The sequence below is a fragment of the Scomber japonicus genome, chromosome 3 (assembly GCF_027409825.1).
Source record: "Scomber japonicus isolate fScoJap1 chromosome 3, fScoJap1.pri, whole genome shotgun sequence".
NCBI classification, from domain to species: Eukaryota; Metazoa; Chordata; class Actinopteri; order Scombriformes; family Scombridae; genus Scomber; species Scomber japonicus.
The window spans coordinates 29,630,171-29,650,471 of NC_070580.1; the positions used below are offsets into that span (position 1 = coordinate 29,630,171).

The window sequence follows — 20,301 nt, forward strand, 5'->3', positions numbered from 1 at the left end:
AATGAGCTCTGATTTTTTTCTGGCCATAATTAATCCTCCTGTTCATACTGGATATTAGAAAATCTCTTCATAATGCTCTTACAATTTACCTGATAATAGAGCAAATATGTATTTAAAAGATTATCTCAAGTTGATATGAAGCTTGAGCTGTTGAAATGGTGAGCCTATCCTTTAAACATAGGTTTTTATTCATATATACAGTAAGGCTTTGTTACAGTTACTGCCACCCTATATTTAATCACTTTTAACCCTGAAGTCACATGATATTGGTACTCAATCACAGACTAGCTTGTTGCTCTATACTTTAAATTAGTCAGAAACAAAATAGGAAAAATGTAATTCTCTCATAAAGCACCTTACACTTGGAACAATCTGCAAAAGGCTTTAAAATTAGATTATTTACCACCACTACAACAACTGAGCAATCTACATGGCAACTGATAAAACTAGACAAGACTGTCTGATAAGGTTGAATTCTTCATAGCGAACTAGTAAGTGGACCTTCATACACCATCATGCTACCAAATGAATGAAACCAACACTACATGTAACTCTTTCATTGCACTGGTAGTGATGTAACACCTCTATTTTTATCATATTGCACGTTTGTTATATATATTATCAAGCTTAATACATGTGGCACTTTTCTAATAAAAAAAAAAGTTTATATAAGAGTTTATAAAGGGCTTAGAGTTCATTAAAAAGCAATGCTTTGTATGACAAGTTGGAAGAGTTCCTCTTAAAGTGTTGTGGAAGATTTGCAATGGTGTAATTGTCACACCATTCCTTCCACTCACTCTGGCCTGGGGTCTGAGACGTATTGCCGTATGACATTAGAAATAGGGCAACTGTAGTTTTAATCGGTATAGGGCAGCAATACCAAATGTCCCTTTTGCACTCTGGCAACACTTGGGGGCTGGCATGAGGTGTGTGCTGTCAGCTGCCTAGCGGAGGGACCCCGTCGGCCGGCTATTGAAGAGTTTCTGCATTGTTGTCATTCCAGCTGGGGGTAGCAGATAGCAGCACTGAAAGGTAAGACAGTGGCTGTGTGTGCTCACTGCAGACTGGCCTGTTGCATTTACAGTAGGTTTTGTTAGCTGAATATAATGTTGTTGTCAACAGTGTCCCTGGTTGTTGTTTAATTGCCGTCTGTGGATTGTGTGCTATCACTGAAGCTCCAGGAAGTCATCACATGTCTGACAAGGTAAGAGAAAAAGAAGAATTAATTCAGTATTAAATGAACTGACTCATATCTCAGCTTAGCCAGCCTTATAGAGAGTTGAACTGTAATTCTACACCAATATAACATAACACATGCCACAGCTTCTTTGTTTGTGTGCTGACAATGTGATGATGTAGCACTTTAAAAGCTTTTACTCCAGTTATACACCCACATACCTGCCATTCTTCACGCACTCTGTTTACAGATGGCAGGAGTAATCTTCACCAATTTGGACAACCTGTGCAATGTGGATTGTACTAATGTCCACCCGCTGGTTTGTCACCTGTGCCACGAGCAATACCAGTCCCCGTGTTTGTTGGACTGCTACCACATCTTCTGTGCACGCTGCTTACGAGGCCGGACCAATGACAGTCGTCTCAGCTGCCCCCTCTGTGGGTAAGAAATAGCACTGTGAGGTTGATCTGGATCAAATTAGGCTGCATATCAATTAATCATTTTTTCTGTTGGCACTGGAAATGTCTGTCATTTCTGAACAGCCTGATAAGAAGTAAGTAGTTTATAATCTTTATTTCCACACGCAAATTGTATTACAGACTGACACTCTGCTCTGATACTGTTTACAGGCAGTGTTGGGGAGTAACTAGTAACATGTAACAGTGTTAGGTAATTTAATTACAAAATAAATGTAACTATAGAAAAAAATTGTAGTTTAATTATAGTTACTTGTGAAAAAGTTGATGACTACAAAGCGGCTACATCTGAAGTCAGACCTATAACAGTTTTTTTCCTTATTAGTTACTGAATACATATATGGGTTAGCTTAAATGGTGTCACAGTACCAACTGCTGAAAATATTCGTTAAGTAGTAAGCAAAAAGTAATCAAATGTAATAAGTTTAATCACTTTGATTAAGTAATTTAAATACTTACATCACTTATTACATTTTAAATAGAGTAATCTGTAACCTTCCCAACCCTGTTTACAGTTTATACAGAATTGAGCTGCAACAATTAGTTAATCAATAGACAATTAAGTGCAACTATTCTGATGATTGATTCATTGTTCAAGTCATTTTCAAGCAAAATGTCCAAAACTGACTGGTTCCAGCTTCTCAAATGTGACTAATTGTTCATTTTCTTTTTTACATGATGGTAAACTTTATGTTTTTGAGTTTTGGGCTGACATTTGAACACATCTCCTTTGAACTGTGGGAGATTATAGAGAGAATTCTCTGACTGTTTTCGGACAAATTGTAAAATAATCAATGAATCAATGATTGATGAAATAATTGTCAGATGAATCCATAATGAGATTTATCATTACATGTAGCCCTAGCACAGAAAGACGTTTCCTTGTGTGTTGATATTATTAGAAAAAAAACCCCCCTCAAGCATGTTAAGTGTTCTTTTGTATTTGAACTAGAAATGAATGTTGAACACAGTGTTTGGTGTCTGTGTAGGATATTCACACCTATTGTGTCATAAATCCCCAAACAAACAGAACATACGAGGCCAAAGGTCATGGACTGTTTTAGTGGATTATAAATACACTCAATTTAAATTACAACCCCTCACAGCTTGATAATACTATTTAATGAGCAGGTGATGTCAAACTGCTCAAATATGATTAAGCTTGGAGGAAAATATCATGTCGCTCCTCAGAGGGTTTGGTGTGACGAGCCAAATTTCTCCCACAGGCCCCAGTTTCGGCCAGCGTTGCTGAAAGGGATTCGTTCCACATAAGTCGATTAGTAGATTGGTTTGGTTCCTGCAGGAATATTGAGGAAAATCCTGTTGGATTGAGAGTGAGGAATCAGTGTCTCTGTTTTGGTTTTAGGGGTGTGTTCAGTGACCCTTTTGCTGGCCCGGTGTGGGTAGGGCAGACCTGAGTGGCTGGAGCAGCTGCAGGGTCATCCCAGTCTCTGATTTAGCCCTTGTACTCAACACTCGGCAGGGCCGGCAAGTTCCACTAAGATCACTCACACAGCAAACAAAGCATAGTGGCATTTGTCACCGAGGCCAGCAGCTTACAGCAATCAAAAGCAGTCACATGATAGCAATCCAAATCATCCCCTATTAAGGAATGACTCGTGGTTTACAGTCACCTTCAGGTCTGCTATATAAACTTTACTTGATTAAAAGACAAAGGGATGGATAGAAAAGAAGTGTATGGTGATTATAACATGAGTCTGTCTACACAGCATCAGATTTAATTTGACCCAAATGTTTCATTCATCTCGTGCGAGGGTGAAGAGATCAGCAGATAAAATGTGATGAGGGATGGGTTTTAATGTGACTACATTATTATTAACTGCTCTTATCATGTTCCCTAGATGCAGTTTCAAAGTAAGGACTGCTTTCATGAAAGAAGAGCAGCTTCTCAGTTCCGATACTGCTAAATCACAGATACCGCCACCTTTTCTCATATAAAGTTTAAATATATTTGAAATCACAGTGACCCTGAGCCCTGATTCTTTCCACGTGTCCACACTTTACTTTGAGCAGTGTTGGGGAGTAACTGGTTACATGTTGATGATTACAAAGGGGGTTACATCTGAAGTCAGACCATTAAGATTCAGGAGGGTTTCTTCCTCATGTTTCAATATTTAACATGTTACTGGATATATATTTAGCTGTTTTTAATTCTTTGAAAACTATGGGTTTTTTTTATGTTTTGTAAATAAATCATAGCATGGGTTTAAATGGTGTCACAGTACCAATTAACTTTGGACATTTTTCATAAAAATATCTTTATTTTATATTACAAAATCTACATGAAATGATGATAAATAAATCTTGTTTTTTATAAGCAATGATGTCACTTATAAATCGTTTATTTGTTCATTTAGATTTTGGTAGGATTAATGGGTACACTTATCCCAACAGTTGAAAACATTCATTAGAAAATGTAAAAAGCTACATTACTTTAATTGAAATAGTTACTTATTACACTTTAGATAGGGCAACTAGTAATCTGTAATCTATTACATTTCCAAAGTAACTTTCCCAACCCTGACTTTGAACTAGTTATTGTCATTTTAATATGATGATACAATTACCTAGACAAACTCTGACTGAACCTCAGGAGACTTCCACATGTAGCTTACCTTACAGCTATTTGATATTTCACCTGTAATTCATATATGCATTATAATTCAGAGTAATATCAACATGATTTTATTCATAGTACACAGTACTGAGAAATGAGAGCAGAGTAAAAAAAAATGCAAGCATTTTCTATGTAAATCCCCCAGTGGGCACAGAGCTGCTGTGCTCTGCTGTCTGGGTTCAGGCTGCAGGGGTCTGCTGCCTGGCAGCTACTATTTCCAGCAGCAGCAACAGCAGCAGCAGCCTGTTAACAGCTGCTCACTCAAGAACCATGTAATCTAGGAATTCACTACTCTGCTATTAGTGGAACACAATAGAGCCCTGTTGCTATGAAAACTAGATAAAACATGCACAGCAGAAGGGGAGGAACATTTGCATCAGAGCAAATGAATCAGATTGAGGTTAACAGACATAATGTTTAAATCAAACAGGCCAAATATGATGTAGCACTTTTCTACCTGAAATGAAATGTTTGTTTTGTATGATTGTTTAACTCTATAAATAAATTAGCTTTTCTCTAATCCAGTATTCAACAGAGGCAGAACAGAAGTGAATCCCCACATATTTTAATGATTCATTCATTAATTTAGTCAAGCAGTCTGAGTTTCAATTCAAATGCCAAAGATTATCTTCTTCCAGCTGCTCAAATGTGAAGATTTGCATATTTTCTTTACACATATGAAGATCCCACTTTGGTGTATAATGGACATTTATCACAATTTTCTTACATTTTGTTGACAAAATGATTAACAAAGAAAATAAGTGACAAATTGATATTGGAGATAATTGTTAGTGGCGGCTCTGATATTTAATTATAACAAGATTATCCTCTAAAACTGTCCTTAAAAAGCAGCCCAAACACACACACGTGCTCATACTACAATATAAACCCTGCCTGGTCGTCAAACTACTTATGAAAATTGGTGCAGAGAATTCATTTGAATCTACAATATAACAGCAAACATTACATGCTTGTCTTTTAACATCAAAACAAAAGAGCAGAGCCAAACTTTCAATTTAGATCTGACTTTAGATGATGTCACACTTCCAGGTGTATAAAACAGATTAATTAGTAACACTGTGTGTGGCCCGCTGAGATCATTTCTTTTAACAGAGTGCCATCTCCTGGGATGTCACAATAATGCAGCCAACACAGAGTTCAAAGGTTTCTCTTTAATAATGGCAGCAGCACATTGAGATACAAATAAGGATTCTTGTGTGTTTTTATGCTCAGTTTTTTTTTCTTCACTGCAAATTTAGACAACTTAGATTGTATTTTGTGATTAACGTACTGATTGAAACCAACATTCAGCCAGTGTTTAACTCAAAATGTATGAAAATGGCAGAAAACAGCGATATAATTACACTGGTTTATGACATAATTATAATTATATATATATATATATATATATATATTTAGTCCTATAAGCTGGTGCAGGTGGTTCAGTCATCCTCCTGATATCCTTCAGTCTTCATATCATTCAGACCGAGATCTTCATTCTGCTCCGTTGATCGTGTGTATTTATCGACAGTCATCTCAGGATCTGGATCTGGTGCGTACACGTTCTGCAGGTAGCTGTTCCCCGCCGGGTCATCCAGGACGACGTGGACGTCCATCTCTCCGGCCATAATCTTTTCTAGCTTCTCTCCAAACTCCTTGAGCTTCTGCACCCGGTCTGTGCTGCCGCTGTCCCCGCAGATGAAGGGGTTTTTGGAGACGATCAGGTCCTTGATGTCTTTCAGAAGCCCCTCCAGAGTGGTGAACTTTCCCCCCAGAGCTGCCATCCCCAGCTCAAACTCCAGCTCGGGGATGAGGACGGAGCACGTCTCCGACTTGAGCACGTCACGGGTCATGTCTGACGGGTCGGTGATGTGCAGGGTGATCTTGGTGCCCAGCTCCTCTGTGCCTCCGCCTGATTTCACCTCGTTGGTTCGATGTCCGCAGCTGTCGCAGTTGGTGGCCATGATGATGACCTCCTTGAAGTGAGGGATCTGGACGAGCTTCATGTTGGTCGAGGCTGGAGCGTTGCATTCTGGGCAGTTGGTGTCGAACATCAAAACCTCATTCCTCATGGTGTCCAGGTCGTTGCTGGGTTGCTCTTCCTCCTCCTCCTCCTCCAAGTTATCTTCAGTCTTTATCCCCAGCTGTATGTCCTGCTGAAGGCTCCGCTTGAACGAGGACACAGTCAGAGCCTCATCTTTCTGAGGGGCGGCTGGATTCTCCACAAAACTGTTACCAGACGGGTCCTCGATCACCAGCGTGAACTCATCCTCCACCTCTTTTAACTTTCTCAGCTTCTGGATGAATTCATCGATCTTCTCGGCCACCTCAGGGTTAGTAGCTCGTCTGACAGCTTGATCTTGCTCCAACCCTGCAACAGCTCGGTCTAAAAGGCCCTCGATGGTAGAAAGAGAGCCTTTCTGTGTGAAGGGAGGGATTTCAAAATCAAGCTCAGGGATCCTGGTGGTCGCACTGTCTGCTTTCACCACCTCTCGGTTCAAGTCTTGTTTTGTTTTGACTCTGAGTGTGTAACAAACACCTTGCTCCTGGATGCGGCCAGCAGACTGGATCTCGGTGTTGGACCAGCTGCAGTTGTCACAGTTGAAAGAGCTGACAATGATTTCCTTGAAGAAAGGTATTCTGGTGAGAAGCAGACGTGTGGTACCGTTCTGGTAACAGTGCATACACAGACTCTCTATCTCTGTAGGTTGCCAATCATCGTCGTCGGCGTTGATATCCTTGAAAACGCTTCCGCCTCGCACATTGTCCTCTGAGATAACTGACATGTTTCCCTTTATGTTCAGTCTGTTGACATACGCTGTAGCTGCTCACTGTGTCGCTCCTTTTTACTGGAACTTTCTAGATGACAAGCGGCACACGTTTGTATCAGCGTGTTTCAACAACCTTCTTCCGTTTCTTCTTCCGCGTCCTCTTCTTCTTCTACGGCGGCGGCGTCCTCACGTCACTGCTGCCCCCAGAGGTTATCTACGGTACTACACCACGCTGTGTCTAAATATAGATCTATATTTGTAGCATTGGAAACCTTTTTATTTTGTTAGGTAAGTTTCATATCTACAAAGCCAAAATATCAACCCCCCCCCCCATTAGTTAAGTTATTTTTAACTGAAATAAAATATTGTATATAAATATATATATATATATAAATGAGAAGTTTATCAAAATCTATTCAGAATGTTTCAATTGAAGATGTCTGTCACTTTTACTTTTACGATTTATTCATTTATTTTCTTTCTTTCTATTGAAATGATTATATATTATTTATACCTTTTTAAAAATCTTTTCTTTATGAACTGAATTGACTGAATAATGTTTCTTCTCCAGTGAAATCTGTTTTTATATGGTCTACAATATTTTCTGTGTCTGTGTCTTTACATGCTTAAATCTGTTATGGATTTGCAGACAAATTATATATTCATTAATAAACTACTAGCAAACTTAATCTAAATCAAGTGTGTACAAACTCATTACGATTCTTCTTTCCACTTCATTTAATTTAATCAAATCAAAGTATTTGAATTATTGCTGACAGACTGAACTTGTAGAATGAAACAGATAATTTACAATATTATTAATCTGAAGATAAATGTCATAATTCTCACTTAACATATCACTCAGCCTGTCTGAACTTGTGTTTCCCACAGATACACATCCATACTTAAAGGGAATAATGCCCTCCCACCAGAGGACCGACTGCTGAGGTTTCTGGTGGACAACAATGCAGACACTGAGGAGACCGTGCAGTGTGCGAACTGTGATCAGGAAAGTAACAACAAGGTACAAAGTGACAGACACATTCACATCAATCTGTATATTATATGAGGGCTTCACCAGAAAATGTTATGACTTAAAATAATGATTATTGAATTTTGTATTACAAAAAACACGATGCATGAGTTGCTTAATGCCAAATGATGTAAAATAGAAACTAAAGATTCAACAGCTCCATGTATTGTTTGAGCAGAGTGTGTCCTTATTACTGCTGACAGAATTTCTTTTTAACTCTAATTTTTTGCCCTTTAGGCAGAGAAGTGTGCATAGGTGACTTTACTTTAAAGAGCATTCGCGTTTGCAACACAATATTGAAATTATGGATGTTAAAGCCATTATATGTAGAATTTAAAGTGCTCATAGCAGCTTTCAATTGATTCTGATGGTATAAATTTTTGTTAGTAGAAATATCCTGCTGGAAAATGTTGCATAATTAATTACTGTGTTCCCTTTATGTGCCACTTCAGTGCACCTTTTTTATAGTACCAGTGGGGTGTGCCAAAGTCAAAACATTTAACATTAACCACAAATATAGTCTCATATGGCCTTAAGTAATGATAATAATGCGTAAGGCCAAATTATTTTTCCCCTTTGTCTTTAAATTGATTTTTATTTGTTGTTGTTTGTTTGTTTTGTATAGGACACTGGGGTGATGTACTACTGTAACACTTGTAACCAGCCACTATGCAGCGCATGCAGGGAGCTGACACACAAGGCCAGAATGTTTTCCCATCACGAGATCGTATCCCTGGCCAAACGCACCAAAGCCAAACACAGGAAGTGCTGTGAGTGCCACCTGTACCTCACTCACTCCAGACGTGTTACAGGCCAACAGGGTGTTATTACACCAGAGTAAAAGTGTGTTGCGCATGAAAGATGTACTCCCTGCTGTGCTCTGCTTGAACCTCTTGGGCTACATCTTAATCAAATGCTCAAATTACAAGTAAATATAGAAGGCAGTGATATGAATATGAAAGGCATGATGTTAGCACTAGGTGGTAGACTTTGACCAATGTGAGTGAGCCTGTTTTAAATCACAAACCTGTTCAATGGAGTAACAGAATGTTCTAATGCTCTTGTGGGCTGAAGTTAAATGACATCTCCATCTCCACAGCTCTCCATGAGGAGCCCTACATCCTGTTCTCAACAGAGAATAAGTCCATGCTTTGCATCAGGTGCTTCAGAGACATGCAAATGTGAGTGAATCCACCACACAAAATGTATGACTGCCAGAAGTTTTTCTCTTGTCTTCTCCTCTCCTCTTAAATGAAGTGTTGTTTGTTCACCACAGGGAGAGTCGGACGCACTGCATTGACATCGAAACAGCTTACGTTCAAGGATGTGAGATGTTGGACCAGGCTGTGTTGGTGAGAGAGTCCTGTCTGTCCATCTACATATTTATTACACATTCACAAAAAGAACATTATAAATAATTCAAGCACTCAGCAGCAGTAATGATGTTGTGAAATGTAGTGCAGGTGTGCTCCAAATGTGTTAAAGTAATGCTTTTTCTAAAACAATATTTTGCACGTTTCTAAATGAAGTAGGTTCAAACATAAATAATGGTGATTAAACTTCAGTGCTTGTGTTAGTTTCGGTCCTTGGATTGCAAAAAACACAGGCAGTACTGCATCAAAACATGTTAACTAGTATAGCTGTACAGTAGAGTCGTCTCAACTGTGACTATATTTCATCATTCTCTGAGCTCTAGTTCTGATAAAGCTTCTGATGTTACAGTCAGTAGTAGTAACCCACAGTGGCCTTTCTTTGACAGTGAGCTTGCTCCTCCCTCTGCAGGTGGTGAAGGAGCTGCAAACTTCAACTCGAGAGGCAATCGTTCTGCTGAGAGCAATGATAGGAGAAGTGTGTCTGAATGTGGAGGAAGAGGAGAGCGCAATCTGTACCCTGTTCAACAGTTTGCAGGTTGTATAATCATACTGATATGATATATTTCCTTCAATCCCAAAACTATTATGATAAATAACATTATCACAATGTTCTGACTTGTGTCACTTTGCATGCCAGGTGGATTAAAACACATTAAGTCAGTTTAGAAAGAGTACGTTAAATTGTCACCTGCAGAAAATGTAACTAAAGTGGCCAAAAATGACTTTTAGTTTTTATTTAAGAGTATTCACCCTGTAATTCTGGCTAAATATAATGTTCATAAATATTTCTCTAAAGTAGTATGCGCTGTAAGTTACTATCCCTTCCATCTGACTCCATTAGCACTGCCTGGCCACTGGATGTCTCTGTTGATCTAATTGTGAGAAGAGTGCAGTTCCTTTGCATAATGAGTAATAAGAGATCACAAACCACCAATTTACAACCATTACTTTCCACAATCTTGATAATTCATTAGGTATTACCGAGCTTAAGGCCATTTTCACAGAAGTATAAGGAGTAAAAGGGGCTGTTTTCTCTGTTCTCATCTAACAGGAAAAACTAGCAGAAAGGAAGAAGATTCTACTGAAAGCAGCTCAAAGGTAAAATGAAATAAAATAAAGATTTACTGTTCTTATATAAAAATGCTCCTGTGTTGCCGTGAAGCTCACATCACATTATTTACCGGATTGAATGTTATTCTCCTGCTGTCAGTAGGTTATTTGATATGTTTTTTCCCCATTGTATCATGCTGCTTTGTACTCTGGGTGATGAATAGCAGCACCCTGTTTACTCTGGAATAATCTCCCTCCTCACCAAACACATTTTCTTGGGTGATTTTCATTTTAACAAAGCATGGTACTAAATTAAAACCACTTCAGTGGGATTACATATTGCAGTCAGTGGTTGGAGCTTGTGTGTGGATCCAATCAATGAATATGAAGCCAACTGAGAAGTATCAGTATACAAACATACAGTATGTAAATGATATACTTTTTCAAATCCATAATAAACTGCTGCAGGAAAGCCTGGATGCAGAAAGCTGATTGCCTCCACACATTTAGCACCTACTTCATGGCCTAATGCACCCATTAATGTGTGTAGCTGTTTTCAGCACTTAATACCACCCAGAGAATAAGATCTGAACTTTCTTTTTTTTTTCCATTTATGGCAACCTGCCACTAAGTTACTCACTATGTAGCTGCTTGTGTGCAGTCACATGACTGTAAAGAGATGAAAAATTAACAAATTACTTTGGGAATAAAAGGCTAATGTTGACCACTCCCAAACCACTAACTTGACACAAACGCACAAGTATTCCCACGTGTCTGTACAAGATTTCCTCTACATTAATGAAATAATTAATAATTAATTATCTTACAACAACCCTACAGGAATCATTAAAGTTTGATTTAATGTCACCTAAGGTTTTCTCACTAATTAGTCTCAAAAACAATTATTGCACATCAGTTACATTTTTACAAGAGATTGATGACTAATCACTGAAATGATATATATTATATATTTGAAGAGAAACAGACTCAGCAACAATTCAAGATGCAAAAAAAAAAAAATCTGAATGAGAACCATTTCCGAGCACTTTTCTGTTTCAGTGTGTGCTCATGTGCGCAATTGAAGAAGAACAATTTAGTGCATGTGAGTGAGTGTATCAGGTTGCACTCTGTGGGGATCTTTAATGATATTTTTTGTGCCCAATGTCCTCCATCTCTCTTTCCCTTTTTCTCCATTGCCTGGAAACCATCCAGTGACTGGGTTCCCGGAAAGGTGTTAAAGGCTATTTATGTCAGGCTTTGTGTGTCCTGTGCCTGTGTGTTGTTACAGGAGAAGACAGATAGATTAGCTTCTGGAAATATGAAGTATGTTGTTTGTGGTTACACCTCCCTGGACTGAATCCACTGTGCATCTCAGCACGCATGGATTTGAGTGTGTAATGTTACATGTTTGTGTGTGTGGTTGTGTGTGCTTGCAGTCAACATGAGGAGAAGGAGAAAGCACTAAAGGAACAACTTTCACATCTTTCTGCACTCCTCCCAACCCTCCAGGTACTGTGGGACACAATAATGACCTCATAATGAATAATTATATCATATTTCTTGTCACAAACCATTGTAATGCTTTCCCCAACACTTCTATATAGTTACAGTTATTGGTGGGATTCAATTTAATGCAATTTAAATGCCATTCAGTCAACCTTTAACCTGTGATGTTTTTAGGTACACCTCGTCACCTGTTCTGCCTTCCTCAGCTCAGCCAACAAATTTGAGTTTTTGGATATGGGCTACGTGAGTACAGCCTCAAATAGAGGACTTAAACTATTGACTATAATCCATTATTATTGTATTTCATTAGTATTTTACAAAATATTAATACCGTGTCAAAGAGGAGCGTATAGGGAAAGGGAAAAGTGAAAATATACAACATAAAATATAAGCATGTTGGACAAAAACTGTGAGCAAATAGTGATGATGTATACTTTGACGCTTAACCTATGGGTACAAAGTTTATTTTGTGAGGAAGTTTTCTTAGCAAGAAAGAAGTTACAATGTTAGCTGGGCTGAATTGGGTTTTAAATGGAGGCTGTCCATAACGTCTCAATGAGGTGAAAGAGGTCACTGAATCACACTCGGATGTTCTTGCTTACACAGCAACTCATGGAGAGGCTGAAGAGGATTGTAAAGCTCCCTCACCGACTGAGACCAGTGCAGAGCAGCAAAGTGAGTAGGAATAGCAGAGCTGGAAAAGGTTACCTTCACAATGTAATCCACTGCAGTGCACTCTTTAGTTGTTTCTCCTGCTAACAATGCAGTTTCACCTGTTTTTCTCATATGGCCTTGAAGCCCAGCCTCAGCTTTTCTTTAAAGATAAATGAGTGCTGGGAGTTCTAACGGTACAAAACTGCACAACAACCAGCAAAATGTAATGAAATATGACACAATGGTTGTGAAAATGATTATTTGTGAGTATGATAGTTCACTTTTTACAGAATAATTTAAACTCATGGGCCACCTAAGTCAATCTCCAGGAGAAAGATAATAATTGGTCCTTGAGTTACTATTATTGTATTTTTAAAATGTGGCAATGTGTTTCTGGTGGTAAGCATTACCTGCTGCAGTGTTTCTCCACACAAACCAGCATTCCTACTATAGATAAATCAGTACTTATTACTATTAGTATACCAGGCAGTGATAAACAGTGGTGAAGCAGAAACATACAGATTGGTGACAAACCCTAACCCTACCCCTAAGTGTCACTTATTGAGGTGTTAGACTACCACAAGCCACCAGAACAGCCTCCATACAAGTCGTTATTATTATAGATATTTCTTAATTTGGTGTTTTGATGATGGTGGTGGACAAAGTTGTCTAAGACTTACCTCCAAAGTCTCTCATTCTGCTGGTGTTCAGTTTGAGATCTATGATCATATTCTTTGGATTCTTTGAAATACAAAGAATATGATTCATATGATCTTCATAATCATTCAATCATTCAGTATCATTTCTAAAGTTTAACTGTTGTACTAAAGATGTCTCCTACTTCATAAAGTCAGTGTTTGTGCACTGGAGGCTTCAAGTTTCCACATAACGCTTGTATAAGTTAAATATTGGACCAGGATTGACTTCCAAACTATTTGTGATGTCACAAATCATGCTCGTAGACCGGCCCCTTTAAATCAGCTATGAGCACAGAGAAACTTTCCTCCTTTAGCAGATGAGTGTGAAAACAGCCCTCTGATGTCAAACTCTACACATACATCATTCTGCACAGACAAGTGAAGTGAATCTCAAACATTCAACCTTAGGTGCAAGAAAAACACGTTTTATGAGTGGAGGGGGACTTGAATAGAAAAGGTGTCTTGTTCGCACTCTTTGTCTCCCAGCATGAATCTCTCTGTGTTGCATTAGATCAACACAGACTACCGCAGTGAGTTTGCTCGCTGTCTAGAACCCTTACTGCTGATAGGACAGCGCTGCCCTCCTTCTGTCACCGGATCCACAAGTGTTGGAACAAGGTAAGATCATTTCCCTCAGTGTCCCTGCTGCCAAATATCTTTTAAATGTAATCATCAAATGATCTCTTCCTGTAAGGTTTTAGTTTGCAATGTCCTTTGTTGTCTGAATATCACCATGGCATCTTTTGGATGCTTCCAAGAACGCAAAAAGTCTGGGCAGAAAATTTCACACTTGTGAGGAATCCAAACCCAAAATCCCCGAATGGTTTACAAGTACAGATGGTAGACGGCAATGACTGCAGTGAGAGGAAAGGAGGCGCCATGCTGAGTCCCACTATGGCAGTTATGCTGCCTGTCTGTAAGCTCTGTGCACTGATATGTTTATGTAATTCACCTTGTTGTATGAGTACTGGGAGGGCTGCAGTCGGCCTTGTTTTAGAAAGCGCCGGTCCTGCTGTGGCCAAGCCAGAGAACACAGCAGAAAACATTACAGGAGAATGATGAATGAGTGTGGTGGCCTGTGGTCACTGTATATATAAATACACGTGATATATGTGATGCTTTGTTTTTCTTGGAGGTCAGTTGTTAAATTAGATTAGCTGAAAAAGAGAATGCATCGAGAGGAGTGGTTATATGACTAGACCATATTGTCTTAGATTTTAGTAAAGGTGCTCTTTAATGTCATAGATTCCTTTGAGAAGTATATTAAATGCAACCTTTATTTATCACTGCTCTCTATGACTGCTTCTCAGAACAAAGAGTTTTGTTCCCTCTCCACGTACACTCACAAACACCCCATCCCATTTTTTTCCACATCAGTGTCTCCCAACTGTTCGCAGGTCCTTAAGCCCACCCACTAATGCCAACATACTGACAACTCTGCTTTCCAACTTGTTCAGTGCCTTGCCAGTGCAAGATGCAAAGTGGGCAGGGACTGGTGGCCGGCCGACTGGCACTATTTTTATCGTAACTTCACAGAACTCTCTGGGATTCATCTGGAAGTTGGCACGCAGGAGCGGACGGTTCGCTTTGTTCCAGGCCCGCTGATGTCACTGCTTTAGCATGGGCAAAGTCTTTAATTGGCATCAGTGGTGGAAGGACAGAAGCTGGATGTGCAGAGGATGACATGTGTATGACAGAGAGAGAAGGATACATGCTTTAGACAGATCTTTTGATGCATCCGCACTAGGGAAGAAGTCAGGAGTAAGAGTATACAGACTGAAGGTAAATTGCTGTATATTTTGTAATCTTTAACTTACTGAAGTTTTATTCTTCTGTATAGAGCAAAATTAGACTAGAAACATGCATGTGTCTGATTCAAACACACCATGAGCATGTGATGTGTGTCTAAACTTGCAGTAAAAACCCTGATGCATTTATCTTTTTTTCCAGTAGTACATCTCTGAGTAGTAATGCCTGTAGTGGAGATTCAAGTGAGTTTGATTTATAAGCCAAGAGATCACAGATCTGCCAGGCTTTCTACTCTCTTTTGAGAATTTCTGTTAGTGAGAAGATGGCAGTGGTTACACAAGGTGCTTGACTTGTCCGCGCCATACTTCACTTCACAGACGGAGGAGCAAATGGGTTTTTTCTTACCGTATGGTACTTCAGAATGCCGCCCACGCTCTGTAGCCTGTTAGTCAGTACGTCTGTTGTGTTGTTGTGTCTGATACGTCCTAAATTCCAGTCTGAAAGCTCTTTCCCCCAATAGTCAGTCGATAATGTAGGATGCAAACCCGGGCAGGGATTGGTGCATGGCCAGCTGGCCCTATTTCTTATCATAATTTCACAGAACAGAACAAGTACAGCCATGTTCTTTCATGCAACTGATGCTTCTGCTTTAATACTGGCAAAGTCTTTAATTGGTTGTGTAGGGACACAGTCTGGAAGCTCAGAGGACAATATTTGTACGGACACGTGAGAGAGATGTATTCACACCTAGGCTATTACAGAATGGCTTCAGGGCATTTATGCTGTGTTAGGCATGAAGCCAGGGCTCATGGTGATGGTGAAGAGATTTGAGTGTTATGAGTGACAGCACATGCTCTCCTCACTGTCAAGTGTGCTGATTTACGTCAGACACACAATAGAAAGAGCGGGGGAGTACTGTCTTTTGTGTTTATTCTGCTTCAGGACTGATTGAAACTTAAAGGCGATAATTTAGTGTTCATTTAAATGAACAGAAAAGTTTCATTGTATGAAATGTGAACATTTTACCTCTTTGCCCACACTTTCATGGAGAGATGGAAACTACCATGGAAGTGTGCTTCAGTGAAGAACTTAGCTGCTCAGGTGGAGGAAGTGACATATCAGCAGTTTTGTTGACTGAAGAAACAATAAAAAGTGTGTGTTATAGCAGAAAACACAAAGATTAAAAGATCAAACAGAGATTAGATCATTGTAGATTTGATTGCACCTATGAAAATTATTAAAAGGTATATATCAGTCATTTAGAAAGTAGAATGTCATTGAAAATAATAATACTGTAACACAGTAACATAAATTCAGGATCAGTGTGTTTTACATACAGTATGGACACAATTCCCAAATAATGGAAAACTCTGGGACCCAAAAAAAAAGTATACTCAAAATAATACGAAAATTGCTTCGGGTTCTGGGTGTTTTGAGCAGAGTGAGAAGAAAAGGAATTATATAATATCTATACAGTGAGCCAAGTGTGAGAGCAGAGCCAGTTTATTGACCAATATAATCAATAACGAGATTGAATTTATTGAACACAAATCATTTGAAGAGACAGGTATCAGATAGAGGTAATGTTTTGTTGCTATAAAGGGTTGATGGAGAATGATGCAATTAAATGTTAGAAACACAATTATTAATGTTATTACAGTTATTATTGAGAGGGGAAAAAAGGCAGTTATGATACTTTTTGTTTTTAACCTCACCTCAGGCTCCAGTCCCCTCTCTCCATGTCTTGCCACTCTCCATCTCTCAGTGAGATGCCCCTTGGTTCTGTTTTCGGGCGAAGGCCCACATCTCACCGCAACATCTGCACAAAGGTCCTCCTGGCTGAGGGGAGAGAGACACCCTTCACCGAGCACTGCCACAACTATGAAAACTCCTACAGGGTGAGTGCTATATGAGTACATTGACATTTTTTTGCCAATTTGCTTTTGTCCAGAACATGTAAAATTGATCTCAGGTGTAGTAAAGTAGAAGTTACTGTAAAGTTACTGTAGAAGCTTCATCTCAGAGCAAAGTCAAAGATAAGGGCATTTTGTTACTGTGAAAAAAATGGAAAAAGTAGAAGAGACTTTGGGAATAGTTTACCAGAAGTACTTTATATTTTAAAAGATGAGTCCATAACTAGTTTATGAATCAATCTGGATTGAGGTTATTTAGTATAGCTGCAGCAATACTTCTTCCTGAGGAGACATCTCTGATTCTCAAAGTAAAGCAGCAACATAAATTCCTCTGAGAACTCATCCTCGACCTGTCGAGTGGCCAAGAGAGGTTTTCACGCTCAGATGAACTTCACCTGGCATCTGTACACCTATCAAATCTCTACTGCTTTAAAGACATTGAAACAAAGTGTCATATCCTATACTGTATACTGTGTCTGTGTGTGTCCAGATTCTCCAGACAGAGGTTCAGAGTCTGAAAGACCAGGTCCAGGAGCTGCACCGAGATCTAACCAAGCACCACTCAATCATCAACACAGATAAAATGGGCGAGATCCTTGACAGATCGCTGCACATTGACAGCCAAATAGCTTCGCAGTACTCCACAGTGGAAACTATGAGAGTCATGTTTGAAGAGGTATGCCAAGTGATACCTTGATGATTTGACCTTTAGTATGTACTGGTATTTATCAGGCTTCACTGGAAGAAAAAAAAAAGTTTCCTTTGTCCTCAGTCAGTGCTGCATACTAAAAAGTCATTGTTAACCATTGTTATAAATTTAGGCTTCTTGGAATGCAAAGAAAGGGAGGGAAAAGAAAAGTAGCAAATGTCAAAGTATCCCACGAGTCGACTGATTGCAGTTAATGTCATATTTTACTTCGGGAGAATCAGCTCATTTATCTCATTTTCTTCACAGATGTGGGATGAGACTTTTCAGAGGGTCACTAACGAGCAGGAGATCTATGAGGGTTCGTCTTCAACAGTCACAAGACAGATTTGAATGTATTGCTTAAACCTTTATCTCTATATATTTTGATGTCCTCATTTTACTTACATTTTCTGTGTTTATTGTGTCTAGCCCAGCTTCATGATCTGATGCAGCTGAAGCAGGAGAACTCATATCTAACTACTATCGCCAGACAGATCAGCCCCTACATCCTGTCCATCGCTAAGGTCAAAGAGAGACTTGAGCCCAGGTGTTGTATCTAGAGGATGTATTACCTTCATGCTATACTCCATCTGCTGCTATATTACTTGACTGATGACAGTAAATAGGAGCAACTGGAAACTCCTCTTACCTCCTAAGGGGCTATCCCTGCTTGCAGCATGAGGAGGAGATATTTATTGATAAAAAAATGTCAACAAAAAAATGTCTTGTAAACAGTGGTAGTTGTGCTTTATGGTTAAAGATAAATATATGATATTCTATATTGTTTTTCAATGCCATTAAACCCTGTAAAAAGATCCAAATCAACTGTGAGTTGTATGCTCTAACACATTTTCTCTATAGAGCTTATTTCTCTGAGCCTTGCGTGTTCATTTATTCCTTCACCATGAAGATGGGTACTACACCATATATTATATTAACCACTAGGGCTCCAATTTTGTATTCATGCACAGCTGAAAATAGTGCACAAATTACTTTTTGAGTAACATTTATTAACAACTACAATGGGCAGCTGCTTTAAGAGATTACTAAGCAGAGACTAACACATTGTTGGTCGTTATTTTAATGGATTTTTTTGATTAATACAGAATAACCCTAGCTTTATTATTTCAAAATGTATTTTCTAGGTTTCAGGAGCCTAAAGAGCACCAAGATGACCGCACAGAAACAATGCTGAAAATCTATGAAGACAGCACATTGACCAAAGGAAGTCAAGACAGGTATGAACTGTAGTCTTTCTACATGTAAAGCCTTATGTAATGCTAAATTTAACAAAAAGTAAAAGATTTGTAGTTGCACACACAGCTCCAATACATATAGTTATAAAAACAGCCAGCTATACATTCAGCTACAGAAACAGGAAGCTTTAAAAGCTTCCCCCGGTGCAGGAATGATTTGATTGATGAGGCAAGATTTGTATTTTATATGACAATTTAATTGCATTGCTTGTCTGCAATCTTATATCTGGCCGTATGATGAAACGGGCGTTGAGTTGTATTTTAAAGAGGAAATCTTCTTGTGGCTGATTTGATTTGCAGAGCTAAGGAAGAGTTTGAAGCTATTCATATTCTGTAGTGACAAGTCTTGTTTTACTTGTCTCACCGGTGGTATATTTGGTTTCTTATGAAACCATGTGGGCTGAATATTCTTGTGGGGATGACAGGATAAAACTTAAATCTTCAAAACAGTTAACATTTATTGAGTATGTGTCTACGTGCTGGATTTTTGGAGTGAAGCCCCTCATTTATTTTGTTTGACAGCGACAACCAGACGTGTGTCACAGACCAAGAAAGAGACAAGAACAACCGCCCGCTGATTCTCGAGTCAATGGAGAGCTCTGTCAAGACCAATCGGCCAGGCAGGCAGAGGGGCCCCGCAGAGACATCCAACGTCAATGAGATGCCTTCATAAACACCTGTCATTTGATTTCTGTCCCTCTCGCCCCTTGCCTGCCCCTGTGCAGCAGCGTGCCTTAATTCAACTATAACAAGCCCAGGATGGTATGTGGCTTCCTCGGCTGTCCAGATACTGTACATAACATCTCAGCTGCAGGGAGCTGTCAACAGCTCCAAGGTGGAAACCTTTGACAGACTATGCCAGCACTAACTAGATGTGGATGTGGAGGTCAAAGACATACGACAGCTTCATTGCTCAAGATAACAACACTATAAAGAACCGCTTTGTTATTATTTAAGAGCCATGAACTGCTTTAATGAGAGATCTGGAGTGGAGTGAATAATATCCCATTTGTCTTTTTGTTGTTTTGTTTGTGTTTTGGCTGTTAAAATGATAAAATACGCTGAAAGTGTGAATTATTGTTCTGTCCGTTTTTTTTACAGTGTGACTGGAATTGCTTTTTTGCACTATCTATTCTTTGCATAAAACATTTTTTGGTAGGCTGAGGGCTTATGATGGATGACTGGCCAGGTCTGATTCCCTAGAAGATTGTTGAACCGGTGTGACAGCACAGATGGAACACAGCAAATGCAATGATGTGTGTGTCATTCTGGGTGTCAGTGTAGGTCACATGTTGTGTGTCATGTGTATCAGCCCTAAT

The 20,301-nt window shown here is 39.2% G+C and overlaps 2 protein-coding genes across 2 annotated transcripts; one reads left to right on the forward strand and one right to left on the reverse strand.

The window, feature by feature from the left end:
* The first annotated feature begins 1,427 nt into the window (after positions 1 to 1,427).
* rnf207a (ring finger protein 207a) lies at positions 1,428 to 20,034 on the forward strand. Its single transcript, XM_053315890.1, has 17 exons — positions 1,428 to 1,618; positions 7,954 to 8,086; positions 8,721 to 8,865; positions 9,195 to 9,276; positions 9,372 to 9,447; positions 9,878 to 10,003; positions 10,520 to 10,566; positions 11,955 to 12,027; positions 12,199 to 12,267; positions 12,631 to 12,699; positions 13,888 to 13,994; positions 16,846 to 17,023; positions 17,529 to 17,714; positions 17,994 to 18,045; positions 18,156 to 18,273; positions 18,872 to 18,964; positions 19,505 to 20,034. The coding sequence occupies exons 1-17, from the start codon at positions 1,428 to 1,430 to the stop codon at positions 19,653 to 19,655; spliced, it is 1,896 nt and encodes a 631-aa protein (XP_053171865.1). The 3' UTR covers positions 19,656 to 20,034.
* Positions 5,343 to 7,183, reverse strand: zpr1 (ZPR1 zinc finger). The gene has a single exon (XM_053315891.1). It carries the CDS (start codon positions 7,075 to 7,077, stop codon positions 5,734 to 5,736), a length of 1,344 nt encoding a protein of 447 aa, XP_053171866.1. The 5' UTR covers positions 7,078 to 7,183; the 3' UTR covers positions 5,343 to 5,733.
* Positions 20,035 to 20,301: the final 267 nt, after the last annotated feature.